This window comes from Hyla sarda, chromosome 12 (genome assembly GCF_029499605.1).
Source record: "Hyla sarda isolate aHylSar1 chromosome 12, aHylSar1.hap1, whole genome shotgun sequence".
NCBI lineage: Eukaryota > Metazoa > Chordata > Amphibia > Anura > Hylidae > Hyla > Hyla sarda.
The window spans coordinates 5,036,826-5,058,317 of NC_079200.1; the positions used below are offsets into that span (position 1 = coordinate 5,036,826).

A 21,492-nucleotide genomic window follows, 5' to 3' on the forward strand; every position below is an offset into this window, starting at 1 on the left:
TACATTACTGTACAGGGGGTTGTTACCATAGTGGCTAGTGTTTAGGTTTTTTAGCCTTCACTATCTTCCCTCCCCCTAATAAGTGTTGTTTTTGCTTAATCAATACATTTGAATGCACGTCATATCAACAAGCTCTCAAACAGCCCTGATTAAGGAGAGTGTATTGTCCGAAACACGTCGGCCCTTTTTAGTGATGTATTAAGTTTTAAAATTAATCCGGAGCTGGAAGCCTACTATTCTTCATGTTTCATAAACTGCAGAGCAATGGAGGAATTCTTCTACTTCATTGCCCCCGAAACAAGGGGAGTCTTCAAAGGCTCCATCGATATGGTGCTATAATCACTACCACTATGACCCCCCCATCGCCTTCTTATCATTCTTCTAGATCAGGCATGGCTACATTAGAAGATAGGAGCTGGCCAAGGATGGCATACTTATGTCACTGCAAGATTTTACTGCCCCTGCCTTACTGACAGCATCCGCCTGAATGGGTTAACATTAGAACAATGTAATTAATGTCTATGGGAAGACAAAGTGCACTAGCCTCACTCACAAAGAGGTGCCCCCCCCCCCAATAGACGCCACTGGCGGCTGACACACGCTCTCCATTCACATTGCTTATTAATGTGTCAGCCGGGATCTTTTCAGCCACATTCAGGAAGAATGGCTCCTCCCATTTAAATACTATTAGCGTTGAGTGCGGGTAATGGCCTATTAAATGACCCACTCACTTCTCCTTTCATTCCGCCCATGTTAAATATATTTTTTTTATCTTTATTCTGAAGCTTCTATCCCCATTTTAATTACCGGGAAAAATAATTTCTATCATTTAAGCGTTCATCAAAACGAGTCGGTCAAATTGTGTTTTTTTTTACCTATTGGAAGTGCTAATCTGTATTTGTTGTACGTCCAGGGGCTACAGCTCGGAGGAATTGGGGCAAATTGCTGAATTAATGTTTGTTGACAGGTAAAACATCTTCCTAGAGTCGGGGACACGGGAAAGACAGGGTGGCACTCACCCAAAATTAGCACCTTAAAAGGACCCATGTGGAACATTTTGGGAGTAAAAAATGCAAAAAATTGATATAATAAATAGAAAAAGTAATTGGCACCCGGCGGGGCCCCCTCTTGAGATCACTGGGACAGTACTCTGTACTCATTAAAGGAGTACTCCGCCCCTAGGCGTGTTAACTCCTATCCAAAAGGATAGGGGATAAGATGTCTGATCGCGGGGGCCCACCGCTGGGGACCTCCGCAATCTCCCTCCTGCACCTGACGTTTGTTTAGAACGCCGGCTGCTGCACCGGAGGCTTGTGATGTCACGGCCACGCCCCCTCAATTTAAGTCTATGGTAGGGGTCATGATATCACGAAGGGAGTGTGGCCGTGATGTCAGCGCCGCCTCGCTAGTCATCAGGCAAGGAGCGAAGTTTGCTTTGTGCACCTAATGACTGCGGTGCCGCAGCAGAGATTGCGGGGGTCCCACTGACCCCCGCAATCAGATATCTTATGTCTAGGGGCAGAGTACCCCTATAAGGAGCACGTGCCGGCTGCATATATCCCTATGGGAGCACTCTCAGGCATTATCGGCGCTCCCATAGTAATGAACGCGTGGCCGTCTACCAGTACCGTCTCCTCACTGAGAGCGCCTGTCCCGGTGATCACCGAGGCCCCAGCAGTCTGACCCCCCGCGATCAGCTACTTATCCCCTATCCTGTGAATAAAGGATAAGTAAATTTTTGTCAGAGTACTCCATTAAAACAACCAGAAGTCATGGGGGCGGTCCATGGCAGCTATTCCCCACCCCATTGGCCTTAAACGATAGATTTTTCCTATACACAAACAGGAAGAGATCTATCAACCAAGGCCAGTTGGGCTGGGAGAAGCCAACAGGGACCACCCCTCTAGACGGGTGGGGGGAGGGGCTGTGTGTTTTCTTTATCATTTTCCGTGCTATTTTACATTAGCAGCAGTTTAGAAAACATAAAGCATCATTTTATAGCCGAGCGTATTGTTGGCCTCCTCCTTTATGAGCCATAAGTAACGTGCTGGACTACACTATAAAAATCCAATAAAAAAAAAACAAATAAAATGATACAGAAATCTGAGCGAATAATAAAAGAAATCCTTAAATAAAACTCAATGAATTAGATAAAATAACAAAAAACATAAAAACAAAGAAGAAACCAGAAAGTAAAACATATGTACGACAAATACAGCGGAGGCCCCGCCGGCTCGGAGCCAACCAGCATTTTCTGTCTGGGAGACAAATATTGACTTTTTCTGTAAATACTTCGGAGCTGTTGTTGTTGCAAAATGTCATTTTTTGATATTTACGGAGAAAAGCGGAAAATAGAAAGAGAAATCGATGGACTTACTCTTCTGAACTTTGGAAAGCGAAGGGAGAGAAGAAGAGACAGAAAGATGAATATTGGGAGAGAAGCAGATTCAGATACACAGATCTCCAGACTGAGCAATAGCGCCCCCCTCCATCTCTTCACACTGTCACCGCAGCTCCTGCCGTCATCCCTATTACCCTATGATGGATGGGTTCTGGTCTGTTTGGTGACGAACCTCACAGGTGACCTATAATAGGTCCTTCAAGGGGTACTCCGTCCCTAGACATCATATAAGGGGATAAGATGTCTGATTGTAGGGGTTCTGCAGCGGGAACCCCCACGATTTAGAATGCTGGGTGCGGGTGGCAGGGGTTGTGATGTCAGGGCCACGCCCCTTGTGATGCCACGCCCCTTGTGATGCCACGCCCCCTCAATGCAAGTCTATGGGAGGGGGCTTGCCCCCTTCCATAGACTTGCATTGAGGGAGCGTGGCGCGACATCACAAGGGGGCGTGTCCGTGACATCACGACCCCCGCCGCCCGCACCCAGCGTTCTGAACACTGGGGCAGCGGAGTACCCCTTTCACGTCTCTCTACTGGCCAGACATCACTATCAAGCCCATTTGACCCAGGAACCAAGCAAAACCAGCCCGTGGCACCAGTGTGATCCGCATCATCGTTATATACGACTCAGTAAATTACAATATAAAAAGGTGCAAAAATCTTAAAAGTATGCTCCACAGGAAGTTGTGTAGTTCTTTCCAGTCTGATCACAGTGCTCTCTGCTGACACCTCTGTCCGTGTCAGGAACTGTCCAAATCCCCATAGCGAACCTCTCCTGCTCTGGACAGTTCCTGACACGGACAGAGGTGTCAGCAGAGAGCACTGTGGTCAGACTGGAAAGAACTACACAACTTCCGGTGGAGCATACAGCAGCTGATAAGTACTGGAAGGATTAAGATTTTTTGTATATACAAATCTGTATAACTTTCCACCGTCAGTTGATTTAAAAATATGTTTTTTTTTTCTCCAGAGTACCCCTTTATTTTGGCTCAAATTGCGAGCTGTGGACCATGGACATAGCCTACGGGTGACCACCAGAAAGGCATTGGTCCTAGCACAACACCGCCATGGCCTAGAATAGTTTTCTTCTGCACAATACATGATATGTGGTTAAATGGAGAAAAAAAAACACCTAATAATTTGGCGGCATCACGGAGGCCATTGTCTTCCCCGAGTTTGTGTTGTGGTTCCTCCAATTTCTCTGGTTTACTCCTACACCTCAAAACCATACACTGAAGGGTTAACTTTGATTACTGTGGGTGTGCAGCCCTGTATCTTTAAAGGGGTAGTCCGAATGCTGGAGCCAGGAGCTCGTGACATCATAGCCCCACCCCCTCATGGTGTAACGACCCACCCCCTCAATGCAAGTCTATGGGAGGGGGCGTGACAGCCGTCACGCCCCCTCCCATAGACTTGCATTGAGGGGGGGTGGGCGGGTGACGTCATGAGGGGGTGGGGCTATGAAGTCACGAGCTCCGGATGCCGGCTCCAGCGTTCGGAACAGTTTGTTCCAAACGCTGAGCAGCGGAGTACCGCTTTAACTAGGCCAACAAGGCTCGTGCCTAGTGCGGCATTTTATCAGGGGCGGCAGGAGACATGATGTGGTACTTAAAGGCAACCAATCAGTAGATTTTAGCATCTATAACGCTGGACAACGCATTATATATACTAAAATTATCATCCTCTTCATCCCCGGGGGACGTTTGTGCCCTCAGGGATGGTGAAGATATTAAGTTATAAAGTCCCCCCGGCAAGTAGTCCCCTGGGTGGGGACTTCTACTTACCATCACCCGTTGCGCCGCCGTGCTCCAGCCGTGGCCCCGCCCCAAAGGCTTGAATGACGGCTCGTGTCACCGCTGTGCTTCGTCTGCCTAGGGAGCAGAGTGATGACACGAGCCGTCATTCAAGCCATCGGGGCGGGGCCACGGCCGGAGCAAGGCGGAGCAACAGGTAATGGTAAGTAGAAGTACCCGCCTAGGGGATAACTTGCCGGGGATGGGGAACTTTATAACTTAATATCTTCACCATTCCTGGGGACACAAACGTCCCCCGGGGATGGTGAGGATAATGATTTTAGTATATATAATGCGTTGTCGAGTATTATAGATACTAAAACCTCCTTTAAGTGTTCAAAGAGGTGTTCCCCAACCAGGGTGCCTCCGGCTGTTGCAAAACTACAACTCCCAGCATGCCCGGACAGCCTTTGGTGTTGATACAGCATGCTGCCTTGTGCTGAACAATACCACAGGCAGAGGAGCGGACAGGGAATAAATACAGCAGGTGCTGCAACCTCACAGGGAACTAAGATGCTGCCATAGGGGAGGAGGCAGCATGGAAGGACTCTGATGAAATGCATTCTGGGAATTGTAGTAATGAGCAACTGCTCAAACAGAAAGAGCAGGACTAAGACCCACAAAACAAATCGATTTTTGGTGGTTTAAGAACTGGGGCAGACAAATAAGCAATGCTGTATGCTACCTTATGTCGGAGTACTCCTTTAAAGGGGTACTCCCATGGAAAACTTTTTTATTTTTATTTTTTAAATCAACTGGTGCCAGAAAGTTAAACAGATTTGTAAATTACTTCTATAAAAAAAAATCTTAATCCTTCCAGTACTTTTTAGGGGTTGTATACTACAGAGTAAATGGTTTACTTTTTTGATTTCTCGACCACAGTGCTCTCTGCTGTCCATTTTAGGAACTGTCCAGAACAGGAGAAAATCCCCATAGCAAACATATGCTGCTCTGGACAGTTCCTAAAATGGACAGCAGAGGTCAGCAGAGAGCACTCTGGTCATGACATCAGATAAATCTAAAAAGTAAAGCATTTCCTCTGTAGTATACAGCCCCTAAAAAGTACTGGAAGGATTAAGATTTTTTAATAGAAGTAATTTACAAATCTGTTTAACTTTCTGGCACCAGTTGATTTAAAAAAAAAAAAAAAAGTTTTCCACCGGAGTACCCCTTTAAACTCCTCTGCCCCCCCCCCCCCCCTCCCATCAGTACAAGGCAGTATATGCTGGTGACCTTTTTTTTAGACAGGACACTCATTTATACCCTGAAGATACAAAGAAAACGTGACGTGCACATAGCAGCAGACACATAGAAGCAGACTCGCCCCGGAGTGTTCCTTTAATAAACAAATCACTTATTACCTATTCGTCTTCCTCTTTACGTTAAATGTATGCGATATTTCAAGATTCTACAAAACATATACATTGTATCTGTCCAGTGTGTACATGGTTTCCCTTATATAACCTAATAGATGTTCAACCCTCCGAAAAGTAATAATAACAAATTATTCTAACATCTACGGTAAATACAATATAAAAAATAAAAAAAAATGTCCAGAGAATAAGGGGTTAATTTTACCTCTTTGGGCTCGATCTGCAGCGTGGGCTTCAGCAGGTCCCGCAGAGAACAGAGCTGCTTCTTCTCCTCCTCCTGCCGGCTCTTGATCTGACACATCACACAGACGACAACGTTACGAGACGTTCCGGCAGGTCAGTGTTATTCTTTAATTATGCTGCGCCGACTCGTATTCACCACCCCCGAGTGCTCCCCCGCCACCCAGACACGTCAGCTATATCAAAAGTTTACATCACGCCTGGTCTCAAGTCCTCATCCACTGTGATAAATAGTGATAAAAGTGCATGGCGGCGCGCGCCCTAACCCCCGGGTGTCAAACAAATTAAACAATTTCACCCCATAGACCAGTGTTTTCCAAACAATGAGTTTCCAGCCGTTGAAAACTACAACTCCCGGCATGCTGGGAGTTGTTGTTTTGCAACAGCTGGAGGTCCGCATTTGAAGACAACTTAGTGATGAGATGAGAAGAAAGCCTTGATTTATCTTTCATGGACAGTGTGGATCCTCTGGAGGAGGCAGACAAGCCTAAGGCACATGCCTAATCCGACCATTTCATCCCAGTTGTAGCATTTGAAGACAATTTAGTGACGAGATGAGAGAGAAGCCTTGATTTATCTTTCAGGGACAGAGTGGATCCTCTGGAGGAGGCAGACAAGCCTAAGGCACATGCCTAATTCCAACTATTTTACTCCAGTTGTAGCAACTGCAGCTGTTGCAAAACTACAACTCTCAGCATGCCCGGACAGCCGAAGGCTGTCCGGGCATGCTGGGAGTTGTAGTTTTGCAACAGCTGGAGGGCCACATTTGAAGACAACTTAGAAATGAGATGAGAAGAAAGCCTTGATTTATCTTTCAGGGACAGTGTGGATCCTCTGGAGGAGGCAAACAAGCCTAAGGCACATGCCTAATCCAACTATTTCACTCCAGTTGTAGCAACTGCAGCTGTTGCAAAACTACAACTCCCATCATGCCCGGACAGCCTTCAGCTGTCTGGGCATGCTTGGAGTTGTAGTTTTGCAAAAGCTGGAGGGCCGCATTTGAAGACAACTTAGAAATGAGATGAGAAGAAAGCCTTGATTTATCTTTCAGGGACAGTGTGGATCCTCTGGAGGAGGCGCACATGCCTAATCCAACTATTTTACGCCAGTTGTAGCAACTGCAGCTGTTGCAAAACTACAACTCCCAGCATGCCCGGACAGCCGAAGGCTGTCCGGGCATGCTGGGAGTTGTAGTTTTGCAACAGCTGGAGGGCCACATTTGAAGACAACTTAGAAATGAGATGAGAAGAAAGCCTTGATTTATCTTTCAGGGACAGTATGGATTCTCTGGAGGAGGCAGACAAGCCTTAGGCGCATGCCTAATCCAGCTATTTCTCCCCCATAGACCAATGCAGTAAAAGGGTCAGATTTAATTGATACCTGGGGAGTGAGGTGCATGCCAAATCTAACCATTTTAGACTAATGCAGTGAAAATGGCTTATTTGATTGACACCCATGGAATGAGGCATGCGCCATATCTAACTATTTTACCGCATAGAATAATACAGTGAAAGAGTCGGATTTGACTGACACCTGGGGAGTTAGCCGTGCGCCATATCTAACTATTTCACCCCATAGACCGATGCACTGAAAAAGAGTGGGAGCATGCTGCTGTGCACTTTAACAGCTTCTAAATTCTAATTTAACTCTTCCCGGCAGGTCCCTGATTCACACCCCTTTGTGAATATCCATACGATCTTGCACATGCGCAGTCACAGTCAGGGTTGGCTGTGGTGGTAATCTGAGCGCACACAGACAAGGCATGGTATGAATATTTATTAGGGGGTGTGAGTAAGGCCGGAGCAGGAAGAAGAACTAGTGCACCAAGGAGCACTGGATGGCTCTAAAGACCTACCGTCCCTCCCTCTTCTCTTTTAAGCCTGGCACAACACCAGTAATGTGAAGGAGGGAGCTGGTATTACTGCTCATTAGATAAGGCAGCCCCAACAGCTTCCTGCTGCCTTATCTAATGAGTCATAAATCTAATGAGCAGTAATACCAGCTCCCCCTCATCATATCACTGTTCTTGTCCTGTGCTGACAAAAGGGGAGGGGAGCTCTGCATTCAGAGCCTGTGGTGTGACGTCACAGCTTACAAGGAAGAGAGCAAAGCTGATATGGAAGATCGCTGCACCATGGCTAATAAGATTATATTAGTAAATTGCTCTATTATACTTATTGACACCGTACATCGTTTTTTTTCTTTTGCCGGAGAGCCCCTTTAAGCCAAGGAAGTTCGGCAAACAATACACTGGCAGCGCATAAGAATACTGGCATAATGAATGGTGTACAGAGGGGATGCCTAATGATGATAAAGCATCTGAGACGTTTCCTAGGGCCGGCCGGATCCGGCGCAGACCGTGAGCTCACCTGCAGCCGTCTGCGTCTGGACGGTCTCCGGGGAGAGGGGCCAATGAGCTCATGGCTGGATGTGAAGGACGGATTGAGCGGCTGGGAGAAGCGTCGCTGTGGTCAGGGCTGATTTATGACTAATGTCTCATCGTCTACAACATTATACATCGCTAGAACCTTCTGTTCACCAATAATTGTTTCTAATGCTAATTTAATTTAAAGGGGTACTCCAGTGAAAACCTTTTTTCTTTTAAATCAACTGGTGGCAGAAAGTTAAACATATTTTTATAATTACTTCTATTAAAAAATCTTAATCCTTCCTGTACTTATTAGCTGCTGAATACTACAGAGGAAATTCTTTTCTTTTTGGAATGCTCTCTGATGACATCACGAGCACAGTTCTCTCTGCTGACGTTATTATAATAATAATAACGCTTTATTTATTGTTGTCCTTAGTGGGATTTGAACCCAAGTCCCCAGCACTGCAAGGCAGCAGTGCTAACCACTGAGCCACCATGCTGCCCTTAGCATACATCTGCTATGCACGGTTGCTAAAATGGACAGAGATGTCAGCAGAGAGCACTGTGCTCGTGATGTCATCAGTGTTCCAAAAAGAAAGGAATTTCCTCTGTAGCATTCAGCAGCTAAGTAGTACTGGAAGGATTAAGATTTTTTAATAGAAGTAATTTACAAATATGTTTAACTTTCTGCCACCAGTTGATTTAAAAGAAAAAAGGTTTTCACCGGAGAACCCCTTTAAGATTAATGACGAGTTTCCCACATTCACTATATATTCACTATATTATTTTGCCATTTACACCATTGTCCACGCAGCAGGATTAGGAACGTGATCATTTAATGGTTCGGACTAATATATTTATTTTTTTTGTCTACATTTTTAATCCTTACCAGGGGATTTTACCCAATATATATGTATGTGTATGTATATATATATATATATATATATATATATATATATATATATATGTAAGCATTACACGGTGCCCATTTATATGACACCCTTTGTAACCTCTGGCCAAGAGATCCTGAAGAGAAGACCCTTAAAGGGGTACTCCCGTGGAAAACTTTTTTTTTAATTTATTTTTTTAATCAACTGGTGGCAGAAAGTTAAACAGATTTGTAAATCACTTTTATTAAAAATTTGTAATCCTTCCAGTACTTTTTAGGGGGCTGTATACTAAAGAGAAATCCAAAAAAGAAATGCATTTCCTCTGATGTCATCTCCACAGTGCTCTCTGCTGACCTCTGCTGTCCATTTTAGGAACCGTCCAGAGCAGCATATGTTTGCTATGGGGATTTTCTCCTGCGCTGGACAGTTCCTAAAATGGACAGCAGAGGTCAGCAGAGAGCACTGTGGTCATGACATCAGAAGAAATGCATTTCTTTTTTGGATTTCTCTTTAGTATGCAGCTTCTAAAAAGTACTGGAAGGATTAAGATTTTTTTTAATAGAAGTGATTTACAAATCTGTTTAACTTTCTGGCACCAGTTGATTTAAAAAAAATAAAAAAAAAGTTTTCCACGGGAGTACCCCTGAGGGTTAACTTTGATTACTGTGGGTGTACGGCCCTGTATCTTTAAAGGGGTACTCCGCTGCTCTGCATTTGGAACGATCTGTTCCAGACGCTGGAGCCCGTACCGGGAGCTCGTGACGTCATAGGCTCGGCCCTCATGACGTCACGCCCCGCCCCCTCAATGCAAGTCTATGGGAGGGGGCGTGACGTCCGTCACGCCCCCTCCCATAGACTTGCATTGAGGGGGCGGGGCGTGACGTCCGTCACGCCCCCTCCCATAGACTTGCATTGAGGGGGCGGGGCGTGATGGCATGAGGGGGCGTGGCTATGACGTAACAAACTCCCGTCGCCGGCTCCAACCTTCGTAACCGTATGTTACAAACGCTGAGCAGCGGAGTACCCCTTTTATGTCGCCATCCAAGGGAACCAACCATCAGATTTTACCCTATAAAACGCTTGGCAACACATTATATATGGAAAATCTTTATCCTCACCTTCCCCGGGGGATGTCTTTGCCCACAGTGATGGTAAAGATAGGAAGTTATAAAGTCCGTCCCCCGGCCGCCCGGGAAGTAGTCCTCTAATCCGGGACTTATACTTACCAGCATCCGTCGCTCCAGTCGTGGACCCGCCACGTCGGCTTGACTGACGGCTCGCGTCCTTGCTCTGCTCCCTAAGCAGACGGAGCAGAGTGGTGATGGCGGGGCGGGGCCACGGCGGGAGAGACGGGTGCTGGTAAGTATAAGTCCCGGCACAGAGGACTACTTGCGGGGCGGCCAGGGGGGGGAGGGGAGGACTTTATAACTTCATATCTTTACAATCCCCGGGGGGGCAAAGAATCATCCGGGGAAGTTGAGGACAAAGATTTTCCATATATAATGTGTTGCCAAGCGTTTTATATGGTAAAATCTGATGATTGGTTCCCATTAAGCCACCATTAGATATGTCCTAGCGGGATTTCGTATTCGCGTTGTGTCCTATGCTTTTATTGAAAACAAAATACATTTTTTGTTGATCATTTGTGAAATTTGTGCTTATTTTTGATCATTGGTGAATTTTTTAAATTTTTAAAATTTTTTTTTTACCATAGTTGCATGGAATGAGTCGGAGTTAACATTATAGTGATGCATCGGAGTGTAAAGACAACCCCCGAGGAGTTCATTATCATGGTCAGCTGATCAGACGCCATTCTGTATATTACTCTATAAAGTGCAACAGTGTAATAGACACTTAAATGGATACTCTAGTGGAAAAATAAATATTGTTCATATCGACGGCTTCAGAAAGGTAAACAGATTTATAAATTATACAATGAAGGAGAACAATGGGGCTCAAGGTCACGGATATGTGGAATAAAGTATTTATTAGTAATGGATAAAATGATTAACCAATTATAGGTTGATACCTGGCTACCCACAGGGCCCTTGTAGGTGCACAGGGATCAGATATATATAATATTTAGAAATAATAACATTAAATATAAAATTGATCCTTAAAATCAATCATAAAATAAAGTCCTTATAGGCTATTCTGAGATCACTTCAATAAATAAATAGAATAAATGATTTGTAAATTACTTCTATATAAAAAAAAATCTTAATCCTACCAGTACTTATCAGCTGTCGAAGTTGAGTTGTTCTTTTCTGCCTGACCACAGTGCTCTCTACTGACATCTGTCTGTCTGTCTCGGGAACTGTCCAGAGTAGGAGCAAATCCCCATAGCAAACCTCTCCTGCTCTGGACAGTTCCTGACATGGACAGAGGTGTCAGCAGAGAGCACTGTGGTCAACTCAACTTCAGCAGCTGATAAGTACTGGTAGTATTAAGTTTTTTTTAAAATAGAAGTAATTTACAAATCTGTTTAACTTTCTGGAGCCAGTTGATATGAAAAAAATATATAAAGTTTTTCACTGGAATATCCCTTTAAGGTTTTTCTTTTCTGTCTAAGTGCTCTCTGATGACAAGTGTCTTGGGAAACGCCCAGTTTAGAAGCAAATCCCCATAGCAAACCTCTTCTAAACTGGACGGTTCCCGAGACACGTGTCATCAGAGAGCACTTAGACAGAAAAGAACAACCTTAACTTCAGAAGTACTGAAAGGATTAAGATTTTTTAATAGAAGTAATTTACAAATCTGTTCAACTTTCTGGAGCCAGTTGATATATATATATATATAAAAAAAAGTTTTTTTCCTGGATAACCCCTTTAAAGACAACCCCCGAGGAGTTCATTATCATGGTCAGCTGATCAAACGCTATTCTGTACATTACTCGATAAAGTGCAATAGTGTAATAGACACTTAAAGGGGTATTCCAGGCAAAAACTTTTTTTTATATATCAACTGGCTCCAGAAAGTTAAACAGATTTGTAAATTACTTCTATTAAAAAAATCTTAATCCTTCCAATAGTTATTAGCTTTTGAAGTTTTCTGTCTAACTGCTCAATGATGATGTCACATCCCGGGAGCTGTGCATGATGGGAGAATATCCCCATAGGAAGTGCACAGCTCCCGGGACGCGAGTCATCAGAGAGCAGTTAGACAGAAAACAGCAACTCAACTTCAGAAGCTAATAACTATTGGAAGGATTAAGATTTTTTAATAGAAGTAATTTACAAATCTGTTTAACTTTCCGGAGCCAGTTGATATATATAAAAAAAAGTTTGGGTCTGGAATACCCCTTTAACTTCAGAAGCTCATAAGTACTGAAAAGATTAAGATTTTTTAATGGAAGTAATTTACAAATCACTTTAACTTTCTGGAGCCAGTTGATATATAAAAATTTTTTTTTCCCCTGGAATACCCCTTTAAACTCCGATGTATCACTAATGTAAAATCATTCCATGCAACAATGGTACCCTTTAAAGGGGTACTCCGCTGCCCCAGCGTTCGGAACATTTTGTTCCGAACGCTGGGTGCAGGCTGCGGGGGTCGTGACGTCATGGCCACACCCCTCATGAAGTCATGCCACGCCCCCACAATGCAAGTCTATGGGAGGGGGCGTGGCGGGCGCCACGCCCCCTCCCATAGACTTGCATTGAGAGGGGTGTGGCATGACATCACGACCCCCGCAGCCTGCACCCAGCGTTCTGAACGCTGGGGCAGCACAGTACCCCTTTAATACACAGGCTTAGTATCTATATACAAAGTGCGAGCGTCAAACCCCGTACAGGATCCCGGATTGTACACAGAGAAGATACTCACAACCTGCAGCTCGGCGGTCAGGCCCTCGATGTAGGATTTCAGCTTCTCGGTGGCTTGTAAACATTCCTGCAGAAAGCTACAAATAAGTCATTATTCTGGGGTCACGTCACCACTTTGATGTCTACAGGCGAGGGGGCTGCGCGCGCGACACTTCTAAACACAGTCATGTAATAGCTATTGGGAGCCCTTTTATCTCCGTGCACTTTTTGTATCAGATGACTCTACCTCTCCGCTATCTATCTGTCCTCGTATCTATAGAGCCGCCACTCGTACATCTGACGTCCTCTATGTGCTTTTAGGTCCTGTACATTTCTGGAAATAAATGCTACTTGGAAGGAGAACGATATCACAAGGCTAACACCATTCTTCAGGTAGAACGTGCAGCATTTTTGTTTGGTCTGAATTTACCCTTAAAGGGGTATTCCAGTAAAAAAAACATGTTTTTTCTTATCAACTGGCTCCAGTAAGTTAAACAGATTTGTAAATGACTTCTATTAAAAAATCTTAATCCTTCCAGTACTTATAAGCTGCTGAAGTTCAGTTGTTCTTTTCTGTCTGACCACAGTGCTCTCTGCTGACACCTCTGTCTGTCTCAGGAACTGTCCAGAGCAGGAGAGGTTTGCTATGGGGATTTGCTCCTGCTCTGGACAGTTCCTGAGACAGACAGAGGTGTCAGCAGAGAGCCCTGTTGCCAGGCAGAAAAGAACACCACAACTTCAGCAGCTGATAAGTACTGGAAGGATTAGGATTTAATAGAAGTCATTTATAAATCTGTTTAACTTTCTGGAGCCAATTGTTTTTTACTGGAATACCCCTTTAAGGTGCCTTTAATTTTTCAATAAATGTCAGCCAAAATAGTAGTTCTGACAACAGTTATCTCTCTGGACCTCCTCATATACATGAATGTTCAGCGTGGCAACAGTTATCTGTTCTGATCTCTCCATATACATGAACGTTCAGCAGGGCCAACAGTTTTCTCTTCTGACCTCCACATACATGTTCAGCGTGGCCGACCGTCATCTCTTCCAACCTCCCCATACACATGAACATTCAGCGTGGCCAACAGTTATCTCTTCCAACCTCCTGATGCACATGGATGTTTAGTCAATGATATCTTCTGACCACCACATACACATGAACATTCATACAGCCAATAATTATCTCTACCAACCTCCCCATACACATGAACATTCAGCGTGGCCGACAACTATCTCTTCTGACCTCCCAATACACACGAACATTCAGCGTGGCCGACAGTTATCTCTTCCAACCTCCTGATGCACATAAATGTTCAGCGTGGCCGACAGTAATGTCTTCTGACCACCACATACACATGAACATTCATACAGCCGATAATTATCTCTACCAACCTCCCCATTCACACGTACGTTCAGCGTGGCCGACAACTATCTCTTCCGACCTCCCAATACACATGAACATTAATACAGTTGACAATTATCTCTTTCAACCTCCTCATACACAAGAGCATTCAGTGTGGCCAACAATTATCTCTCCTGACCGCCCCATACAAACGAACATTTATTTCTACCAAACTCCCCATCCACATAAACATTCAGCGTGGCCGACTTATCTCTTTTAACCTCCTAATACACATGAACATTTTTTTCAGTTGACTGTCATCTATTCTAGCCTCTCCATACACATGAACATTCAGCGTGGCTGACCGTTCTCTCTCTGGACCTCTCCATCCACATAAACGTCCAGCATAACCAACAATTTTCTCTTACGAGCTTCCCATCCACATAAACGTTCAGCGTGGCCGACAGTTATCTCTTCTGACCTCCCCATCCACATAAACATTCAGCGTGGCCGACTTATCTCTTTTAACCTCCTAATACACATGAACATTTTTTCAGTTGACTCATCTATTCTAGCCTCTCCATACACATGAACATTCAGCGTGGCCGACAGTTATCTCTTCTGACCTCCCCATTCACATGAACATTCAGCGTGGCTGACCGTTATCTCTCTTGGACCTCTCCATCCACATCATCGTCCAGTGTAACAAAAATTTTCTCTTCCGCGCTTCCCATCCACATAAACGTTCAGCGTGGCCGACAGTCATCTCTTCAGACTTCCCCATACACATGACCGCTCAGCGTGGCCGACACTTATCACTTCTGATCTCCCCATTCACATGAATGTTCCTCACGACCAAACGTTCATGTTTCACCCATGGGGACAGGTGCGGCCAGACAGCTTTGGTGTCGGCTTATACCCCCAGAACTATAGGGTCGGTGGCATAAATTCAGCCCCCCCGACCCTTCTCTCCACCGACATCATCTGTTGAGGTAGAGTTGGGCCATATACCATAGAAAGGGGGAATTCCCCGGTGGCACGCATATATGGGCACCTTTATAGCCACTGTTCAAATGGCTCATGGTGGTCCCAGATTTTTGGCACAAGTGGCTCAGGGGACATCAGTTACACTAAGACTCCTCGTGGGCGGATCAACCCAATACTAGACTGTCCGCAACAGCATCTTGGGCCTCCAGGTAACATTTATCGCTTATAGTACTGGTGCCCTCATATAGGGCACAGATCTGGTGGAGCCCCCTCAGGTTCTGGGGGCATAACCTCTGCCCCCCCAATTGTGCCACCCCTGTATGTTCTTAAAGGGGTATTCCAGGAATCAAAAACATGCCTTTTTTCTTTCAAAGACCTCTCCCTGTTTGTCTCCAGTTTGGGTGTGGTTCTGCTGCTCAGTTACATTAAAGTGAATGGAGCCAAATTGTAATACTACAGCCAAAGCGGAGACAAGGAGGGCGCTGTCTTTGAAAGAAAAAAGGCCTGTTTTTTGATTCCTGGAATACCCCTTTAAAGGGGTACTCCGGTGGAATTATTATGTCTTTTTTTTTAAATATCAGCTGGTGCCAGAAAGCTAAACACATTTGTAAATTACTTCTATTTAAAAATCTTAATCCTTCCAGTACTTATCAGCTGCTGAATGCTACAGAGGAAGTACTTTTCTTTTTGAATTTCCTTTCCTGTCTGACCATCGTGCTCTCTGCCGACACCTCTGTCCATGTCAGGAAATGTCCTGAGTACAAGGAAATCCCCATAGCAAACCTCTCCTTCTCTGGACAGTTCCTGACATGGACAGAGGTGTCAGCAGAGAGCTCTGTGGTCAGACCGGAAAGGAAGTTAAAAAAGAAATTAACTTCCTCTGTATTATACAGCAGCTGATAAGTACTGGAAGGATTAAGATTTTGAAACTGAAGTAAAATACAAATCTGTTTAGCATCCGGGCACCAGTTGATAAAAAAAAAAAAAAAAGAAATGTTATCCACCGGAGTACCCCTTTAATTCAGTCTTAGCTATAATGCCCTGAAGGAAAAGTCCTCTACAGGTGACATATGGTCCTAAAATGCCGTATATAAAGCGTCACAACTGGGACCTTACTTGCACTGGGAGGTGTAATGCTTGATCAGATTCTGGAGGAGATCCGCGCCTTTCTTGCTTTTGATCTCGTTGACTTTTATCAGATACTAAAAATAAAACGAAGAAGTGACTTAGGGTCCCATTCACACGGCAGAATTTGCGCACATCCGCACCAATTCCGCATTCATTTTTAATTTTTTTTGGCTTGTGAAGAATTGTTGTGGAATCGACATTCAGAAGTGTGAATTGGACTGGGGAATCCCATAGAAGTCTATTGGTTTTTAAAGGGGTACTCCACTGGCCAGCATTCAGAACATTTAGTTCCTGAACGCTGTGTGCGCGCTGCAGGGGACGGCCACGCCCCCCTCGTGATGTCACGCCATGCTTCCTCAATGCAAGTCTATGGGAGGGGGCGTGGCGGATGCCACGCCCCCTCCCATAGACTTGCATTGAGGTGGGCATGGCATGACGTCACAACGGGGCGTGGCCGACCGCCGCAGTGCGCACACAGCGTTCAGCGTTTGGAACATTTAGTTCCTGGCCAGTGGAGTGCCCCTTAAATTTGAGGGAAAATCCGCATTTGAGGGAAAATCCGAATCTGTGTGGAATTCCGTATGCGGAAATTTTTTGCCGTGTGAATAGACCCTTAAAGGGGTACTCCAGTGGAAAACATTTTTTTTAAATCAACTGGTGCCAGAAATTTAAACAGATTTGTAAATGACTTTTATGAAAAAATCTTTAGCCTTCCAGTACCTTTTAGCAGCTGTATGCTACAGAGGAAATTCTTTTCTTTTTGAATTTCTTTTTTGTCTTGTCCACAGTGCTCTCTGCTGACACCTCTGTCCGTGTCAGGAACTGTCCAGAGCAGCATAGGTTTGCTATGGGGATTTTCTCCTGCTCTGGACAGCTCCTGACACGGACAGAGGTGTCAGCAGAGAGCACTGTGGACAAGACAAAAAAGAAATTCAAAAAGAAAAGAATTTCCTCTGTAGCATACAGCTGCTAATAAGTACTGGAAGGGTAAAGATTTTTTAATAGAAGTAATTTACAAATCTGTTTAACTTTCTGGCACCAGTTGATTTAAAAAAAAAAATGTTTTCCACTGGAGTACCCCTTTAAGGAGGAACCCTACTCACATTGGGAACACATTGGGGGACATATTCATAACCTGTGTTATTTATGTTACACTAATATTAATCACACGATTTTTTTAAACACCACATTTTTATAGCTCACTTGTGTTGCTTTAAAGGGGTACTCCCATGGAAAACTTTTTTTTTTAAATCAACTGGTGCCAGAAAGTTAAACAGATTTGTAAATTACTTCTATTAAAAAATCTTACTCCTTCCAGTACTTATTAGCTGCTGAATACTACACAGGAAATTCTTTACTTTTTAGATTTCTCTGATGTCATGACCACAGTGCTCTCTGCTGTCCATTTTAGGAACTGTCCAGAGCAGGATATGTTTGCTATGGGGATTTTCTCCTGCTCTGGACAGTTCCTAAAATGGACAGAGATGTCAGCAGAGAGCACTGTGGTCATGACATCAGATAAATCTAAAAAGTAAAGAATTTCCTCTGTAGTATTCAGCAGCTAATAAGTACTGGAAGGATTAAGATTTTTTAATAGAAGTAATTTACAAATCTGTTTAGCTTTCTGGCACCAGTTGATTTAAAAAAAAAAAAAATTTCCATGGGAGTACCCCTTTAAAGGAAAACTGTCACCCTGATCCCCCACACTAAACCCAATACATATAGGGGGAGATTTAATCAAAACCTGTTCGGAGGGAAAGTGCCCAACCAATCAGATCGCTTCTTTCACTTTGCAGAGGCCTAGTTAAAAATGAAAGAACCGATCTGATTGGCTGCTATGGACAACTGAGCAACTTTTCCTCTGGACGGGTTTTGGTAAATCTCCCCCATAGTGTGGGTGACCAGGAGTCCAAAGAGGGGGTCACTTACTTTAATCAATGCCGTGGCTCCCGAGATATTGGCTGGCGAAGTTCCTCTTCAGAATTCAGGGAATTGCGTGCAGGAGGCGGGGCCCCACCGGTGGCGCCCCCTGCTTCTTTCAGTCTTCTTAAGCATTCGTCCCCTTAAAGGGGTCCTCCGCCCCTATCCAAAGGATGTCACTCCGTGCTGGATGACTGGTGATGAGGGGGAGGTTGTGACATCACGGACACGCCCCCTCAATGCAAGACTATGGGGGGGCGTAAGGGCCCCAGTGGTGGGACCCCCATGCACTCTACCGACAGAGCGCAGCGCTCACGTGACATGCGACTCACGTCACTAGGACATGAATATGCTAATTAAGGTGACGGCTGCTTAAGAATATGAAAAGAAGCAGGGGCGGCCAGCCGGTGGGGCCCCGCCTCCTGCACGCAATTCCCTAAATTCAGAAGGGGAACTTTGCCAGCCAATATCTCGGGAACCACGGTACGGATTATAGTAAGTGACCCCTCTTTGGATCCCTGGTCACCCGCACTATAACCCAAAGTACAGTGTATAGTAGGTTTAGGGTGATCAGGGTGACAGTTTTCCTTTAAAAATATGCAAGTTTTCATTTTCGCAAACATTTTTTACACCAAAAATAAAAAAAATAAAAAAAATATAAACTAATAATAATTTAGAGCAAATCCCAATAAAAAAATTGTGCCGTTTTTGCAGCAATTTTGCCCTGAAGTGTGGCAAACCCCACGTGACAGTGGCACAAAACAAAACAAGCCTCCAAAAGAAAGCCGTACCAGGTATAGTGTTCGGATTCCACTTAAAAATAAATAAATATAGTTTGGAAATACTTATAATAATAATAATAGTAAAAATACAATATATACCATAGGAAAAATGTAAAAAAAAATTATAAAAAAATATATAGTTTTTGACATGTTGACACGAGGACATGGCCGGTGTAAACCCTGGAAAATAGTCTCCAGCTCCGTAGTAAAGCAGGAATTCTTTATTTCCAACAGCAAATGACATACAGGACACTAAGACCGACGTGTTTCGGGGTCGGTGTGACCCTTAGTCATGGCATAAGACAATAACATGGTGATCAGGGTTCAATTCTGGAGAGGGAGCCTGAAAAATGGCCACTTTTTTTTTTACATAAAATATGGTGTGATTTTCGTGGCACTTTTACAGAGCTTCGCGCCAAAGATTTTGCGCAAAACGCAGTAAAAAGTGCCACAAAAAAACTCCCTCTGTATGGTTCCAGGGATGACTGTAGAACACATACAAAGTGTAAGAACTCACTTCGCACATCTGGAGCTGGAACATCCTGCGCTCTTTCTCCAGCTCTTCGGCGATCTCTCCTCCGGCCACCTCGTTCCGCACCATCCCATACTGCTTGGCCAACTCTCTCTTCTCCTTCTCAATTTTAGTGCTGACGAAACACAAAGGGTTAAATTTAATGGATTCTCATCTTAAACATCTATCTAACAATGAAGGAGACTCTAGAACGATGGGACCAGGTGGCCACATAAGGCCTCGCTCACGCAACGGAATTTCCAAGCGGAGTCCGGTGGAATTTTAGCTCAGAAATGAATGGCAGTCTATGGAGACAGCGCATTTCAGAGCGGTCCTAGTGCTGGCATGTTCTGTTGGCTCCCGCGATATGCAGAATGTCTGGGCGGATAGGGGATAAGATGTCTGATTGTGGGGGTCGCGCTGCTGCAGCACCCGGCATTCTAAACAGTAGAACACCACTGGGTTCTGGTGGCAGGGGTCGTGAGGTCATGCCATGCCACCTCATGAAGCCACGCCCCCTCCATTCCTGTCTATGGGAGGGAGCGTGACGGAACCCAGCATTCTAAACGGGTGCCCAGCGGCCGGACCCCCATGATCAGACATACTAATAACTTGCATGCGTCGTATGTCTTAGGGGGGATTAAACTGTCAGAGTCACTGGTAGAGAAGGATCTGGGTGACTTGTAGATCACAGACTACAGAATAGCACAATGTCAGGCTGCTGCTTCCAAAGCCGGCAGGATATTGTCATGTATCAAAAGAGGCCTGGACTCAAGGGACAGGGACATAATACTCCCCCTTTATAAAGCATTGGTACGGCCTCACCTGGAATATGCTGTTCAGTTTTGGGCACCTGTCCATAAAAGGGACACTGCGGAGTTGGAAATGGTGCAGAGACGCGCGACTAAACTAATATGGGGCATGGAACATCTTAGCTATGAGGAGCGATTAAAGGAGTTACAATTGTTTAGTCTTGAGAAGAGACGTTTAAGGGGGGATATGATAAACGTATATAAGTATATAAATGGCCCATACAAAAAATATGGAGAAAAACTGTTCCAGGTTAAACCCCCCCAAAGGACGAGGGGGCACTCCCTCCGTCTGGAGAAGAAAAGGTTTAGTCTAAAGGGGCGACACGCCTTCTTTACCGTGAGGACTGTGAATTTATGGAACGGTCTACCTCAGGAACTGGTCACAGCAGGAACAATTAACAGCTTTAAAACAGGGTTAGATACATTCCTGGAACAAAATAACATTAATGCTTATGAAGAATTATAAAACTACATCCCTTCCCCTTATCCCCTCACATCCTTCCCTTCAATTCCCTGGTTGAACTTGATAGACGTATGTCTTTTTTCAACCATACTAACTATGTAACTATGTATATTATCCCCTATCATTTGAATAGGGGATAAGATATCTTGCAGTGGAGTACCCCTTTAACTTTTTAATTAAAAAAAAATCCTGGCAATTAAAAAAAAAAAAAAAAAATCTGGACTTACCTCTCGCCGCTATCCTGGTATTGCTGCCACGGCCTCCACCAGGATCCTCTTCCTGTTGCTGGTGTCGACGCGTCAGAATGCGGCTCAGCTAATCGGTGGCTACAGTGATGTCCCGCCTTGGCCAGTCATTGGCTGAGTGTCAGTGTGACCTATTGGGCCCGGACTAAATGCGTCACATAGTCGCTCAGGCTATGATTGGCCGAGGCGGGACATCACTGTGGCCAGCAGGTAGTCGAGCTACAGTATGATGCATCCGGTATTGGGATCCCCGAGCACCAGGAAGGGGATTCCAATACCGGATGCACTGGGGGAGCAGTGGAGGGTAAGTCAAGTTTATTTTATTTTTTTTATGCAGTCTGGACAGGATAGGGAAAAAAAGCCCCAGATAACCCCTTCAAAGGGTTTGTAAAGCCCCAGATTGTTTTTTTTTATATATATACTTTAGCAGCA

The 21,492-nt window shown here is 44.6% G+C and overlaps 1 protein-coding gene across 1 annotated transcript in view; it reads right to left on the reverse strand.

The window, feature by feature from the left end:
• The window catches only part of LOC130297087 (arf-GAP with SH3 domain, ANK repeat and PH domain-containing protein 2-like), a 167,631-nt gene that overhangs the window by 37,824 nt on the left and 108,315 nt on the right, over window positions 1-21,492 (reverse strand). Inside the window, exons 6-9 of the mRNA XM_056549325.1 lie at window positions 19,547-19,676; window positions 16,316-16,401; window positions 12,893-12,968; window positions 5,772-5,858 (exon numbers count right to left, since the gene is read on the reverse strand). Coding sequence (XP_056405300.1) covers window positions 5,772-5,858; window positions 12,893-12,968; window positions 16,316-16,401; window positions 19,547-19,676 — 379 coding nt within the window. The remainder of the gene's footprint in view (window positions 1-5,771; window positions 5,859-12,892; window positions 12,969-16,315; window positions 16,402-19,546; window positions 19,677-21,492) is intronic.